The sequence below is a fragment of the Protobothrops mucrosquamatus genome, unplaced genomic scaffold (genome assembly GCF_001527695.2).
Source record: "Protobothrops mucrosquamatus isolate PMUCROS unplaced genomic scaffold, P.Mucros_1.0 scaffold7, whole genome shotgun sequence".
Lineage (NCBI taxonomy): Eukaryota > Metazoa > Chordata > Lepidosauria > Squamata > Viperidae > Protobothrops > Protobothrops mucrosquamatus.
This window is the reverse complement of record NW_015386394.1, coordinates 3,707,974-3,725,538: the sequence shown is the minus strand read 5'-3', so window position 1 is coordinate 3,725,538 and position 17,565 is coordinate 3,707,974. Positions and strand designations below refer to the sequence as shown.

Sequence of the window (17,565 nt, the reverse complement as noted above, 5' to 3'; positions counted from 1 at the left end):
GCCTCCCCTAACCACCCCCATACCCCCTAAAAATTTATTAAAACACCCCACTAAAAAAGTCCTCAATTTTGCTTTTTTTCTATCTGCTGCGTACCACCTCTCGGGGCTCCACACCCCTTCATCGAGGTAGGCCCTTGAGATGGTACTGGGCCAGGCCTGCGCGAGGGGGGAATCGCGCAGGACCAGCAGATCTGTCCTGGAATACATCACCAGGCAAAGCGATGAGTCCGGCCGCAGGAAGCCCAAGAAAGGGGGGGAGAAAAAATATTGAGCAAGGTACCACCTATACTATACCTGTACATTTGGTTTTTCTTGCCTAAATGTAGAACCTTACTTTTTTCACCATTGAATTTCATTTTGTTAGATAGTGCCCAGTGTTCAAGTCTGTCCAGATCCTCCTGTATCTTAAGCCTATCTTCTGGAGTATTGGCTATTCCTGCCAGCTTGGTGTTGTCTGCAAATTTGATGAGTTCCATCTATCTCCTTGTCCAAATCGTTGATGAAGATGTTGAAGAGCACTGGGCCTAGAACAGAGCCCTGGGGCACCCCACTACACACTTCCCTCCATGTAGATGCAGTTTCATTGAGGACCACATGCCGGGACTCTAAAGCTATTTGCAGATAAGAAGGGAAACTGCAACTTTTGGCCATCATGGATCAGAGACATGTAGACAGAACACACCAAGAAAACATAATACTTCTCAGGAGGAAATATATAGTATACTGCAATTAATTCAAATAACACTGAGTTCAAATCACAAAGAAATCCAAAATAACTTTGAAAATACAAATCAATCTATCTCTAAGTTAACTTTACAACAAAAAAAACTTCCAGGAAACAAGAACAGCGAAGGAGCAGACAAAACAAATAAGTGGACATAAAACTGAAAATAGAGACTCAAAGACGGAACTTAACAAAGCAAGAAAACATGGTTTAATCCTAGTGGGAAAAAATTTACAAGAAATGGAAAAAACTCATCCCTTAAGACTACAAAATAAATCTGAGGACAAAAAAAACAGATTGGATAAAATGGAATGTAGAGATGTTGAAAACATCAGAGAGAAAGGAAGTGATAAGAGAAGCAAAGGAGAAAAAGAAAAACATTTTCAAGAAACATGGAAAGGCAAAAGCCACACACGAAGACACTTTATTTGATTTACTTCTTATACCTACAGCAACAGTCATGAATATATGGAAACCCTTTTTGATTCAACAAAACACATTGATCAAGAAAGATACTGGTGAAAGGAAAAAGATCAAAGTGAAAATTAAGAAAATAGATGATGAGATCTACCAGAGAGAATATTTAAAAAAGAATATGGTTAATAGAAAAAATTCTGAATACATATGTCATTCTAAGAGAGATGAATTTCTTAAATAATACTGTATGCTCCCCCCTTTATTTTATTTCTTGATATAAGTAATATAATACTGCTGAAATGGCCTAGATGAAGGAAATGTTTTAGATAATTAAATGTGTCTGAATTTAAAGAAATTATAATGTATAAAAAAGAAAAAAATGTTTTGAGTAAGAGTTAAAGGATTAGATGATTAGGCACATTAAATGGAATATTTAAAGATTAAATATATTTTTAATCATGGTTAAAAAGAATAAGAAATTTTGGAAATGAACATATATTAGCTTAGGAGGAATATATATTTTAAGTAGTATTTTTCTTTTTAAGTTTACACTTGCTCTCTTTTCCTTTTCTTAACTGTTTTTACCTATTATTTAAGAAATGTAAAAGTGTTGAGATGGTTTATATGGGAAAAATGGATTTAAATCTTTAAATGTAATTTACTGTTGAGAAAATCTTAACCAGCAAGAATACTTTGAACTTTATGGGAGAAACAAATCTAAATAAAGACTGTAATAGGATATAAGATGAGGCAACCAGAATGATTAGATAGAAAAGAAATATTATATAGATGTGATCATTATTTCTAGGAATATTGGGAAAATCATATATGTAACTGTTATTTATCAAAATAATAAGAACTGTATTATTTCAAGGTTTGCAAAGAAGACATTTTGGGGAAAAGGGGAAATCAACTAAATGTACTATATGTTTTATGGATTATAGAAACCAATTGTTAATGATTTTTCTTTACAAATGTAAACCCAGCAAACACACTGTTTACCAACTATTAAGTGATTTATGTTTTAAAAAATCAATAAAATATATGGAAAAAATTGAATCTGGGAAAAGATTTGTTGGCCATGGCCTCCAACTACTACCCAAAAGCTTTAGTTTTGTTTTGTTTTTAACTGTAAGAGACCAAAATAGTTCTGGAGTCAGAGAGCCTCTAGATTTAAACAAAACAATTATAATTATAATCAACCCACCAAGGTGCAAGAATGTTCTATCAGAGAAAGTGCCACTCCATCCAGAGTAAATCTAGAAGCTGAGATACAATCAGATTATTTTCCTATTAAGAGCACCTCTTATTGGGATTCAACTTAAGTTTGCTTTGTTTCTTCTAATCCTTCACAGCCTTCAGACACAAGATTGTTCTTCTAGTCCAGTGATGGCGAACCTTTTAGAGACCGAGTGCCCAAACTGCAACCCAAAACCCACTTATTTATCGCAAAGTGCCAGGGCTGCATCAGTATTGTGGTCCCCTCAGGGGGTGTGTGGGGGCGTGGCCCACTGGATGGGCATGGCTGCAGTGGTCATGGCAGACTGGGTGAGCATGGCCGGGGCCAGGGCGGCAGGGGCCAGTCCCTCGCAAGTCCCTCGCCATGCTTGCTCGCTTACTTCCTGCCCTGTCGCTTCCAAACACCACATGCTTGCTACTCTGGCAAACTCTGCTGGGGCAATGGCGTGCATGCCCACAGAGAGGGCTCTGAGTGCTGCCTCTGGCACGCGTGCCATAGGTTCGCCACCACTGTTCTAGTCCAACCCCCTGCTCAAGCAGGAGACCCTATACCATTCCAGACAAGTGACTGACAAGTCTCTTCTTAAAAACTTCCAGTGATGAAGCACCAACAACTTCTGAAGGCAAGCTGTTCCCCTGGGTTAATTGTCCTCACTCTTAGGAAGTTTCTCCTTAATTCCAGGTTGCTTCTTTCCTTGATTAGTTTCCATTCATTGTTTCTTGTCTTGCCTTTTGGTGCTTAGAGAAATAAGTTGACCCCCTCCTCTTTGGGGCAGCCTCTCAAATACTGGAATACTGCTATCATTCCCCCTCCTTTGGTTTTCTTTTCTCTAGACTAGCCAAATCCAATCCTGCAAACCATTCTTCATATGTTTTGGTCTTAGTTTAATCTCTTTAAAACGATTAAAGGGTTTGGCTAATCTAACTCTAACCCTAATCCTAACCATGCTTAAGTTTCTTTCACAATTTTTCCATAGGATTTAGTCTCCAGATCTTTTCTCATCTTTGTTGCTCTTCTCTGCATTCTTTCTAAGGCCTCAGCCTTTTCACATTGTGGTGACCAGAACTGGACACAGTATTCCAAATGTGTTTTCATCAATGTGGTGTAGAATGGTACTGTCATTTCCAATGTTCTTGATGTTATCCCTCTATGATGCAGGACTATATTAGCTTTTTCTGTAGCTGCAGTATATTTGTTCACTCAAACCTAAGATGTGAGAGCCATAAGAATCTACATCCCTCTCACAGGCAATACTGTTGCACCAGGTACTGCTTATCCTATATGTGTGCATCTGGTTTTTCTGTCTAAATGCAGGCCCTTGCTTTTCTCACCTTGGATTTGCAACTTGTTGGGTAGGGCCCAATGCTCAAGTTTGTCTATATCTTTCCGAATCTTGGGCCTATTTTCTGAAGTGACAGAAATTTCCCCCAGCTTTTGTGTCATCCACAAACTTGATGAGTACCTCTTTAATCATCTTATCTAGGTCATTTGTGAAGATGTTGAAGAACGCTGGGTCCAAGACAGAACCTTGAAGTGCCCCACTGCATGTTTCCCTTAATGTAGATGTAGTTCTATTGAGGACTACATGTTGAACTTGGTTAGTTAGCCAACTGTTGATTCATGTGGCAGTGGTACTGTCTATCCTGCATTATTCTATGTTACCAAAGAGTAGGCTGTGGTCTACTTCTCAAATGCCTTACTAAAATCTAATTATATTTTATCCATAACAATTACTTAGTCCACTAATTTAGTCTCTTTGTCATATAAGGCTATAAGATTTGTTTGGTATGACTTGTTTTTAACAAACCCATGTTGGTTTCTATTGGTCCCCTATGTTCATTTCTAGGTGCTCACAAATTTGCTGCTTGAATAGAACCTCATAAAGTATAGCTCCCTAACCCGTCACTGCAGCTAATCCAGAAGAACACCGTGGTTTATAGTATGGAATGCTGTTGAAAAATCTAATAGGGTCAGTAAAGGTGCGCTCTGCCCATCCTGATCCAAGGCAGGTCATCTACAAGAGCAATCAATGCAGTTCTTGGAACCATGTCCAATTCTGAACCTATCTGGAAGGGATCCATTTTACTTAGGATCCTCTGTAGCTGTAGCCCCATCATCTCTCCCAAAGCAGAAGGTTGGAGTCCAAAACAATTCCATTTTGATATATTCAGGAATAATCAACTTCCTTCAAAATGACTGACAACTCCATCCACCAAAGGGGCATTAATCACCTCCCAAGGAAAAATGAAACATTCAATGTAACAATGTAACAAGACTGAGAGACCATGCTGGTGAATGACAAAACAAAATATGACAGTGTATAGCCATAATACAACCAAATTTAAGTAGGGATATCTCCCAGATATACACCATGTTGCACAGCAAGGCAGATTTAGACATATGGCATATGGCTTCTAGGAAAAGAGTCAAGAAACTAATTAAAAATAACAGATGAAATGATTTAAACAGATATAAGCAAAAATCCCCGGTGTTTAATATTGCATATTAAAAGCATAGCATAAATATTTAAGTAATGATTAATGGTTTGAGAAAAAAGGAGAATGTCATCCAATTTTCTTTCATATTTTTTATTTATGTTCTATTTTTCATTCTGTTTTTTGTAACTATTCCTCATTCTTTTTATTCTTTCAAGGGATGCAATATAATTTTAAAAAAACACCACCTCATACATTCAGACAAACACACTGCTGGTTATAACCAAGTAGAGTGTTCTACAGAGAGCCTTATCTACTTCCATTGGCCCCATAATTTCAAAAGTATCCCCATGACTTTGTGGGGTATTGCCCCAACCATCTTGTTACACCATGCCCAAGTGGCATCCGACTCAAAGTAAATATGAGCAATTTTATCCACAAACATATTACAGTGTCTGCAGAAATATTTCTTCCCTCTTTCCCAAAAGGATGCTGATAACCTTGAAAATGGCCTCTGAGAATATACAGACAAAATAAAAACAAAGACTTACACAAGCTTCAGCAAACATGGACATCATAACCAATCCTCCATCCCTGCAGAGGGTAAGAAAATCAACAATTCTTATAAAGACTAAAAAGTGATATGATTAGGGCAAAAGATTGGTCATATGGTATTCCATCTTCATAGAATCTACTGTTTGCTCCAATGTGAAACCTGTATCTATCATATGTTTGGACCCGAGATCATCTTGGATAAGCCCACAACATTCTGATCTCATTCCAGTCCCAGACCTAAGGCATACAGCTTGAAATCTTGTAGCCCAGAGGACTCCAGAATCAGATTAGGTGTGAGGATTAGGAAAAGGAGAGTGGGCAGCAAAATGGACAATATCTGAACTATGCAGTATTATCCCTTAGGAGAAGAAATTAGTGAACTTTTCTTATTCAGGTTGAGAAAAGATCACCCAGTTTTTTCCATTCTGTCTTAATGAACTATGCAACCTACCTTCTTCCAGTACAGCCTGCCAACTGTTTCAATGAAACCACCAATATATCCTGTTTAGTCTTCTAACTAAGCTAAACTAAAGCAAGCCAAACCAACACTAGACCTTTCTTCTTGATTGTTTATTTGCCCCATTTAACTCTTTCCTGTTCTAAACAATTGTAACTCCATAGTACTAAAACGTCTAAGTCTGTTTCCATAACACTGCATACAACAGATACTCCAACTACAGTACATTGCCCAAAGTTATATATCAATGGGGAGATCCAACAGAACATTCTTGGTCTACCGTAATCATGAGAAGTTACATGACTTTCCTTAAAAATTGCCAGCTATGCTGGAGAAACAATGAAGCATTCCACTATTTTCTCCTTTTGATTTTTAAAACAATAAATTGTCAAACAAAAGTGCCACTGATTATATCTGACCAACTCAGAACTGGTTCTGATTTGGACCAGAACAATGGTATATGAAAAACAATAAACTAACAATGTTTACTATTAAATGCTTCACCTTGTTTATTTCTCTGTGATGTCATGTCAAACTCCTAGAAACATAGATCACCTGTGATTCCCTTTCCAGGGTTCAGTTTGTTCTGTATTTCTTATTCTATCAGATCAATATGACTTTCAAAACTTCAGTCCAGTTCACATTGAGTGCTGTCATACTGAAGGATTGTATTTCCTCTGATTTTTTTATTTCAGACTGCAGGTGGAGATTACATTTTTGGATGCCATACTACACAGAATAAATCTTACAAGTAAGAAATAATCACATAGGGAAATTCTTTTCTGTTAAGTTTCCTACTTGAAAGGAAAGCTTGGGTTTTGCATTTGGTTTTAAAATTGATTCAGAAAGGTGAACTCCCACCCGTAGTTTGAAGTGACATAGTTCATTCCACTGCCTCATTCCCACTGCATTTTGTCGTACGTATAGACCAATCATGAAATTACCCAGGAAGACTATTATATAAGTATCCTGGGCAATATGTTCCATTGTCAACCTTCTCAGCACATCATGATCGCTGCAACAAAATCGATTTTACATCAGTATATTCCAGAATAATATGAAGTGTAGACACAAAATATGCACATTTTGAACACCTATGCATATATATTTACTTTACTGTTGGATTTGTATCTATCTTTCCTTCAAAATCTCACAGTAGCGTATGATGTATCCATCAATCTTCTTGGGGATTAGGCTTGCTGAAAAATAAAGATTTGCTCAAAATCACTACAAGCTTCCATGATGGAACCTGCGTAATCATAGTTCAGTACCTTAAATATTGTACCATTACTGCTCTATTATTTACTGTACAACCATCGACAACTGTAAGAAATTACTACAATGTCTATAAAATTGCCCAAGAGTAAGGAAATTTTCTTTTAACTCCAGTAATAGGTAACTGAGTTAGGAAAAATCCATGAGTATTCTCAGTCAATATTCCATCCTAACAATTTACTTCTAAACGATCTCTAGCAGAAGTCAATTCCCCCATGTTTATTTCAGAAATAATACAGAAAAGCAATTTGGTAAATATCAAAAGGTGAATTAATTCAACTTCATCTCAAAAAAAACCAAACCCTTCTACCTCTAGACGTTAACAACCTTAGATAAGATCAATCAATCAATCAATCGATTAGACAGGATCACACATGGAAGTTCTCTGAAATCTATAATGACTGAAAAAGGCTGGTGCTATAGAGTAGACTTGTCAATGGAAGACTTTATCTCAATTATCTATGCACAATGACTAGATTTACCATTATGCATTTCATGTAACTTTGCCTTTGAAAGATGATTTGGAGTCACCCAATTAGCACCAAGTAGATATGACACCAATACAACATTTCTAATGTAAAGGTTTGAAGTTGTAAAACCTCAAATAATTTTGAACTATAAATATTGTACTGCTCATATCTTCCTTTCTCCACTGGTTGAATTGGGAATTTAAGGAAAGAGACCCTTTTCTACAATTTCTTCCAACAGAGGAAAGCTCTGAAGATCCATTTATTTTTGATGGCCTTCTTCATTGTGGTTTCTAATAATCAATTATGTCATTATATTTTAAATATTGAATTCTCTTGGTTAAATATTTTTTATTGTTGGGTTGCATTGATGATGACTGTTATTTATCAATGAAGTCAGTTTTAAAAGGGCTTTTGCTCTTAATGGCAACCAATAAATAAATAAGCAAACAAACAAACATTTACCAATGGATGAATCCATCACAGTTGGAGAACATTGTCACAGAAAGTATTTGAACTTTGATCCAAACTCATATGCAAAAGTTTAGAATAACGTCTTCTTGTCCTCTACCTCTGCAATACATGGATGGCCACATTCATTTTCTGTTTAAAAGCAGGCAGCTACAGAGGAATTTCTCATGGGTCTCCCCAACAATGGTGCTTTAGAAAATATTTTAGTCCTAAATACTTTGGGAGATTTGGGGCTCATAACAGTATAAACATAAGTAGATCAAACAAGGGCTAATTATTTCACAGAATAAGATTCTATCCAAGTCTGTGCTGTGCTTTAGACATTCCATGTTTTGCAATACAAAATTGATTTGTATCTTTTTCATTACATCAAATTTATTTCAAATAGTTTTCAGCTTGTTGCAGGACAGCTGAGAGGAAATATGGAAAGTCATTTTCTTCAATCAAATGAATTCAATCTCTGAGTGATATGAATGCATTAAAAGGTAGGACAATAATAATAATAATAATAATAATAATAATAATAATAATAATAATAATAATAATAATAATAATGACGACGACGATGATGATGATGATGTTGTTGTTGTTGTTGGAGGGGACCTTGGAGGTTATCTAGTCCAACCCCCTGCTCAGGCAGGAAACCCTATACCATTTCAGACAAATGGCTGTCCAGTCTCTTAAAAAATTCCAGTGTTGGAGGCAGATTGTTCCACTGATTAATTGTTCTAACTGTCATAAAATTTCTCCTTAGTTCTAGGTTGCTTCTCTCTTTCATTAGTTTTCATCCGTTGCTTCTTGTCCTGCTTTCAGGTGCTTTGGAGAATAGCTTGACTCCCTCTTCTTTGTGGCAGCCCCTGAGATATTGGAACACTGCTATCATGTCACCCCTCGTCCTTCTCTTTATTAAACTAGACATACCCAATTCCAGCAACCGTTTCTTATATATTTTAGCCTCCAATCCCATGATCATCTTTGTTGTTCTTGTCTGTACTCTTTCTATACTCTCAACATCTTTTTTACATCGTGGTGACCAAAATGCAGTATTCCAAGTATGGCCTTACCAAGGCATTGTAAAGTGGTATTAACACTTCACGTGATCTTGATTCTATCCCTCTGTTAATGCAGCCTAGCACTGTGTTGGCTTTTCTGGCAGCTGCAGCACACTGCTGGCTCATATTTAAGTGATTGTCTACTCGGACTCCAAGATCCCTCTCACAGTTGCTATGATTGAGCAAGGTACCACCTATACTTTACCTATGCATTTGGTTTTTCTTGCCTAAATATAGAACCTTACTTTTTTTCCACCACTGAATTTCATTTAAAATAAATAATCTATGGAGATTAACTAAGATCATGTTTGTATAAGTATTTTTACAGTTGACAGAATACAACTTATGGGGAAAAAACAGGAGGAACCAAAGTAAGATTCTAAATAGGACCCAGATGCTTTTTCATTTTGAATTGAAATGCATCTTCTATTTAAAAAAAAAATCCAACAAATAGAATATTCTTTTTTGCTTATTTCCCAATTTTTGCTAATCATGCCTTATGCGAAAAACACTGGAATCAATGTGGGATCAAATCTATGTATTTTGCAAATCTCAATCAAAGGAATGAATTAACCAGAAGATATTCAAACTACTTCCACATTTAACTTGGATTAGCAAAATAATTACACTTCTATTTAATTTTAAAATTCGAGGCTAACCTCAAATTCTGTTTGTTGAGCATGGCATCCTAATTTTCAATATTTCAAATTAGGATGCCATAAGGCCTGTCCATGGAATATGTAATATAACTATAAGGCCTGTCCATGGAATATATAATATAACTATATGTAATAATAATGAAAAGCATACACAAATGAAGATATTTTTATTGAGGTCTTTCAGTAATAAGCAAAACAATGAAAGCAAATGGTAAGGTAGAACTTTGGAAGACATAATTCTACTAATGGATTTCTTAAAAAAAATATGCAGGGCCTCAACTTTGCTAAGTCAGTACCTAATTTTCTAGTGAGACAAGAAGCTTCTGCAGTTCTTCAATGTTGAAAAGCCATGACTCTTCCTATGACTAGAAATACTCTTTGTTGCCTATATTCATGGCTAAGTTCTTGGGTCAAGCTTGATTCAAATTAAATCATTACCACAATCTTTTAATTACTTTCAACAAGGAAATGTGAAAACATATAACTAAGAATATAAACATACCGAAGAGCTGTATATATTATTTCAAGGAGCAAGCAATATTTGCACATTTGATCTACCATCTGTCTCCTATGGGCCTGTTTTTATGAAATGCCATGTCCCTTTGCTGCAAACTCAGCTAAAAATCCCGGCCACTCAGATCAGAAACTAACCACATATTTGATTGTTTTAACCTTAGTTAGTTTAAAGACAGATTTCATAGATCTGCATAAGGCTTACCTGCCACAGGTATGGCATGGATCTGTGCCCGTGACAGGAGTTCCAACGATGGCTCACGTCCAGAAACTCCATCTGAAGAGAAACATGATTCAGTTTCATAAATTGTCTGCAACATCTCTGGCAGTCCCCACTTTGAGGATACAAGAAGCATGCCAAAGAACGATTATGCGCTGTCGTTATTCCACTTCAGTTTGCCTTGATGACAATCCTTTGCCCAACTAAAGCCTTCAAGGGGTGTCTCTTGTTATGCTAGACTGTCAGCTCAAACCATCCAACATCTCCTAAAACAGTTGCAAGCATGCAGGCATCCATCCTCCTTGGAGAAGACTATCCTTAAAAAAGTTAAATTGTTTCACAGCAATGGTGTGGTGCAGTGGCGAGGAAATCTCCAAGAATAAATCAAAGCTGTCAGGAGAGAAAACAAAAATACTTGCAGATGAAAATCTCCTTGCAAGAAGATAGCAGCAGAGGTGAAAACTTTTTCATCCACACCAGATTGAAAGGGAGAGGACTTGCAAGACACAGGAACAGGCAGAGGGAAATGATAATGGAAAAGAAGGAAATGACTTATAACCTAGCCATTATTTATTTTACTCTGAAAAGGACAGATTTAGCAACATCTTCTTAGATCTCAGGAGAAGTTTCTAAAAAACAGAACATCCCTAAAGTGATAGGTTTATTTTGAAGAGGTTCCTGAAAAATAGAGCAACAGTTCCTTAGAAGGGGCCCATTTTTGTAAGATGCAAAAGTTCGCTCCAGTCACACAATTGTTTCCCAACCCAGTCACCAAATGAGATGGCTTCTGCTGGGGGTGACCTGAAATAGAATGTCAGGGAGGAACCAGCTATAAATAAACTCAGCTGAGCTTTCACCAAGCAGGGAGGGTTCAGGCAAAAGGAGCTGCCTGCCTATCAGAAGCTGGATTTCAACCGGGATCAGAGGAAAAAGATTCCCTGAGGAAAAGTCTGTCCGCCTGCCAACTAAGAAAAGGAAGGCGACACAAGAACAAAAGGGAGGGGAATGACCCTTTCTGTGTTCTGGATGCCAGAGTCCACCTACAGACATTGCCTGGCTGGTTAAAACACTTTTTTGAGCACAGAGATCATTGAAAAAACTGCAGTAAAATGCCAAAGGCTATAATCTTGACTCCATATTTGCAGAAAAACAAAGCTGAATACAATCTGCTAAAAAGAAAAAGAAGAAAAAAAAACCCCACAACAACCAACCATAACTACAATTATGTCCTTAAAAGCAAAAAGTCTGGGTCTTGGATAAATTATATATTCTATGTGTAGTAACATGTATTCTTTATTATCACTGCTCCTAAAGAGTTATCTAGAGCACAGGTGTCAAACTTGCTGTGTTACATGACATGTTGCGACATATCGTGACTTTTTTTTTGCATTGCTGGAGCTGGGGTGGGCGTGGCCTCTGTATGATGCAACTGGCCCCCGGGCCGGAAGTTTGACACCCCTGATCTAGAAGAATCAGATGAGTTTTATATTTTGGCTGATGTGAACAGCAACATTCATCAAACATTGCTAATTCTGACAAAAGAGCAAAAATGACTTTATTAGCTGAAGAACAGATAAACATGGAGATAGGAAACTAAATTCAGTGAAATTGCTGATTTTATATTTCTGTTCTTATATTTGCAGTCAATTTGGGTATTCTACAAGTGTGTGGACCAATCTCCAGGATTCTTAGTAATGGCCAAACTGTCTAGGGAATTACTGGGAGCTGAGATTCATCTTGAAGGCACCCAGATTGGAGACAGCTGTAAGAAGACATCAGAAAGAAGTTGTTCCCCATCACCACATTAAACACAACCACACTTTTTATATCTCTAGCATCCCTTCCATAAAAGCAGAGATACACAGCACATGGCTCTCTATTAACAACTCTCATGATACCATGCCATTGACTATATTAGCTGGGGGACAACATGACTTGGAATCCAACATCATCTGGAAGATCAGTTACTTCATTTCTGCTAAATCCTATAACACAGTCCCACAAAAGATGAACTATACTTTTTAAAGAACATGAGAATGTTCTTTGCAGTACAAAATGTTTTAAAGTTAATTAAACTTCCTCTGTTCCTTTTCTGAATACAATATTTCAAGATAGTTCGTGGAAATAACTGAAGGTTTTACTGAATATACTTAGAATAAAGGAATGGCAATGAACAAACTTTTACAGCAAAATACTAACCTAATAATATTTCCATACAAGTAAATACAACCAGGTAAATCTGCACACTTATCAGACTAAGTAAGGGGCTGCATCTGGTTTATGGGCTCTAATAAACAGCCAGTTTGGTCTACCAGTTAAGGCATCAGGCTAGAAAATAGGAGAATGTGAGTTCTAGTCCCACATTAGTTATGAAAGCCAGCTGGGTGATCTGGGGTCAATCACTTCTCTCAGGTCAACCCACCTCACAGTGTTGTTGTTATGGGAAAAATAGGAGAAGGGAAGAAGTATCAGATATGTTTGCTGCCTTGAGTTATTTATAAAAATAATAAAGGGAGGAAAAAACTAGAATGATTCAGTAGCAACACTTCTGAACTAGATGGAGAGTTAATCTAATGTTGCTGGTAAAGCAGCATTATCTACATACTTCCCCATGATACTGAAATCATAGATTATAAAAAGAAATGAAGTTCTTTCTCCTTAAGAGCAGATCACATGGCAATAGATCTGAGGCCTGCAGTTTAAACCAACAGGTTCAAGTTGTTGATCTTTTCTGAGGTCTCTTTTAAAAATAGCTCTTCCTCAAACTTCACCTACTCTTTGGATCTGCCTATCCTACAGCATAGAATAGGAACTGACATTGGAGATTTGAGAGGTGGAACCATAGATTGCAACCAGAGCCAAGTCAATTTGTTGCCCCACTAAAACCAATATCTGCTTCTCTTCAATAGGTTTTTTTGGGGGTAAAGTTGGTATTCTAAACTTGGTAGAATACTTTCTCATTGAATTTAAACCTATAAAGCCTACATGGCATAGAGCTAGTCTATTTGCAGAACCACCTTTCTTCCATTGTCTCAGCTTGTCCCACCACATTTAGCAAAAAGGACTTCCTACACAGCGCTTTTATCAAACAATGTCACCTTATTGTACCTCAGAGTTGGGCCTTCTCAGTGCCAGTGCTTGTTCATGACATCCCCCATCCTGAGATTCGAATGACCCCCAACCCTGTTAGTCTTTTGCAAGGCACTGAGACCTGGTTGTTTTCTCAGACATTTGGATCAAAATAAGGAAAATTACCTTGATAGAAATATGCAAGAATTGTTTCCTAGGTAAAGAGCCCAGAAACAGTTGTAAGCCACTTACAACATTACAGTATTCAAAAGCTACTCAGGCAGATGCCACCCCTGATGCACTGAAATATAAGACTGGGGAGGAGCTACAGCACAATCAGATTTGTAAGATGCTGTTATTATAGCTAATTTCAATAAAAGTAGTTCCAGGTCTTTCTATGGAATTGATTTTCTGGTTTGGTTTACTTAGAGCGGATGACAGGAAGGCAGATTAGCTCTGCTACAGGACGGTAAATTAGCATGTGTTTTTTGGGAGTGGAGTTAATATTTTATCCTTTGGTGCCAGGGGCTATATGTTTTGGTTTTGTCTTTTAATCTTTATACGCTGCCCAGAGTTGCTTATGCGCAGTTAAACAAACAGACAAACAAACCTTCCTGTCACCCATTACGAATACAATTAAATATACTGAGCTACCTGTATTTATTGTAATCAGAAAGATTCTTCTTCTCCCTCTTGGGTTCCCTCACTGCAAATCATCAGGCTACAGAAATCTGCAGGAATCTCTCTCTGCTTATGTACAAGATTTTACGTTAAGTTCCTCCATACCATCATTAGAGCAGAATAGCAGAATTGCTTAATGTGCTTATTGTACGCAGTAGTGGATTGCTGGATCATTTTCAGATGCAGAGTGGCTTTGCAAAATAGGTCACTACAATTCCATTTTCCAGATGGAGAATTAAAATAGGGAAGACTGTATAATTCAAGACAGAGAAACTTTTAACTTCTCTCGGTTCCATTATAATACCAATCTGACCCAGAAAGCTAGAAACATATGGCAATTCAGTTATTTTGCATGCTTAAAGATCTAAGTTTAATTCCCTACAGTACAAGGATAGGCCTAGAATTAATCCTCTATAAAATACTGGAGAAGTACTATTAATAGGCAACATTAGGTAAATGGGCAGAAAGATGCATATGCCCTAGGTTTCCCAACCCAATATAACCAACATTGTGCTAAGTACAGGAAGTCCTCAACTTATAACCATTTGTTTGGTGATTGTTCAAAGTTACAATGGCACTGAAACTTATGACCATTTTTCACATAACTGTTGTAACATCCGCATGGTCAGTTGATTAAAATTTGGACCCTTGGCAACTGGTGTATATTTATGACGGCTGCAATGTCCCACAGAAGCCTGATTCACTTAACAACTGTGCTACTAACTTAACACTGCAGTAATTCACTTAATAACTGTGGCAAGAAAGGTAAAAAGGGGCAAAACTCAGTTAACAACTGACTTGTTTAGCAACTTTGAGGCTCAATTGTGGTCATAAATCAAAAACTACCTGTATTATCAATAGTCTGACTTGGTATAGGTGGTTCTCAATTTATGACTACAATTTTTGTTGCTAAGCAACATGGCCAATTTTATGACTTTTTTTTATCTGATTGTTAAGTAAATCATGCAGTTGTTAAGTGAATCCAGCTTCCCCCAGTGACTTCCCCCACTAACTTGTTAGAAGACAGCTGTGAAGATTACAAATGGTGATTACATGAGCCTGGGATGCTGCAACCATCATAAATATATCTATGCCAAGCACTTGAATTTTGATCACATGACTTTGGGGATGCTGTGATGGTCATAGTATGAAGACTAAATTGCAAGTCACTTTTTTTAGTATTTCCGTTGTAATTTCGAACGGTTGCTAAATGAACGGTTTTCAGTTGAGGACTATTTGTTTATAGCTTCTCCCTTATGTACCCAAAATTACTTTGCTCGTTCTCCCTATCTCACATATTACAGGAATAGATCAGAGCATGCTTATCCCTGCAGCCATTTGGATATTTCTAGGCAGGTCAAGAGCACGGCCTGTATTTACCAGCATGTTATTTCAAAGCCAGAGTTTTAAAATAGCCCTGTGTTATTTATAGACATTAAGCCTACTCGGTCCCTCTGTCTACACTCCACCTCATGTCCTTTTAGACAACGTCAGAGAAGTTATTTATGTAGACATGAGTGGATGGGAAACCATTGGAGCCCTTTCATCCATCCACACACTTCTCCTTGCATGTCTAGCCTTTTGGATCAAGTCAAAGGAGAGTGTCACAAAACAAGGAAAGTAGATACTACATATCCCTCTCACCACACCCTAAGGCCTTGATTTTAGTTTTAGATGGACAGTCACACACAAGGCTTTTTTACCAAGCCAATCCCTACCAGCCATGGGTAATGCAATAAAATAAAAATATGTGTGCACAACTTCATTGAGCACTTTATTTTCAAAATCTAAACAGGGTATTTGAGGAAGATAGATAGACAGACCATCGCACAGGCAGATAAATCTTATTTGTTATTTATCTATCTTGGGGAACCAAAAATCAGTAACACAGAGACACAGATTTTGTTAGTGCAATATTATATTTTCCTACACATCAATTGTATTTAAAAAAACAAAAATCTAACTCAAGTATGAAATGCTTTTCCATAACGAATGTATTGCAATTGTCATGCAATAAACAATTGCCCAAATGCCAATAATACTCAAAAAAGAAAACTGCATCAAGTACTGCAGAAATAAGAACAAAAAGTTCCCAAATATAGCAAACAAAAGAATGAAACAGATAAGCAAAAAAAATTAAAAATATTTAATATAGAAAAGTGTGGTACAGCTAAAAATGCAGTTTGTCTTTATTAAATGCAACACTGTTTTAAACTTTTTTTTCCTGTTTCTGACTTTTTTTTTATTCTAGGATTATTTGTTCTTCCTTTCTTACTCATGTGTATAGATCTGCAGGTTTATATCACCAGCAGAGATCACTCCCCCCTTCTTTTAATACCTTATTTAAGAAAGATTGAGAATATCTTCCCATTGTTTATAAAAGAAGAAAAACAGAGTGATGTAAGAGAATAGCTGTCCCAGGACAAGTCCAAGCAACACTTTCCCTGTGATGAATACACATTATTGTGATTCTTTTTAAAAAATATTTTTCTTTCTTTCAGTGCCTAGCCAGACGTCCCTAGGAAGCCAGCAAGCAAGATTGAATGCAATAACTAACAAATATCTCTCTCAGTGAGGAATTTTCATTTTCTACTTCACTGTTTTGTGTAATTTTTCACTTTTGCTTCTCAGTGCATAGGATGAACCTTGTTGTTTAGAAGATATATATTTGGTGATGTTCTCTGTTAGACTCAGGAATAAAGGAGTCGTTTCTGTTCTAGATAACCTACACTGTAAAATATTCAATTTACAAAGAAAAATGAAAGCATAGATGGAAAAATAAACGTAAAATCACTGCATATTCATAGATTTGTGGCTGAAATTTTATTTTTCCTATCCAAACTATAAAGCAGTATGGTTTTTACATTCTTCAAAAAATTCAGAAATTTAGCTGACATCGTTTTTCCAAACAGCTGCGTATTTGGTGATGGTATTTCTTATTTTGTCAAGACAGACCAGTGGTTGCTTTGTAACATTATCTTCCACTGGTTTATATTTATAAAGCTAAGCTGGGCTGTCTAGAGTTGCTGTTATAAATACCTAATTAAACTCTTAGCTACCTTGTCATGCATTCTGGTATGGCATCATTCCACAGAATTGTGCAGTCTAATCTGAGAATGCAACTAGAGGATCATTGATTGTACTGATATCAAAAACCCAGTTATCTCACATTATAAAATGTAAGAAACCTAATTATACCTGATTAGTCTGGTATTCTAAAATTAGCCAACCAGAAGGATCTGGGAAGCTCACAAGCAAGACAAAAATGTTCTTATGATGTTCCTTCCCAGTAACAAAACATATACGGTCACTGCAAAAAGAAGTTTCATT

The 17,565-nt window shown here is 36.8% G+C and overlaps 1 protein-coding gene across 1 annotated transcript in view; it reads right to left on the bottom strand.

Annotated features, from left to right (window-relative positions):
• LOC107282382 (histone deacetylase 5) overlaps nt 1-17,565 on the bottom strand; it is an 86,280-nt gene that overhangs the window by 53,419 nt on the left and 15,296 nt on the right. Inside the window, exon 2 of the mRNA XM_015810152.1 lies at nt 10,471-10,542. Within this exon, the coding sequence (XP_015665638.1) occupies nt 10,471-10,542 (72 nt within the window). The remainder of the gene's footprint in view (nt 1-10,470; nt 10,543-17,565) is intronic.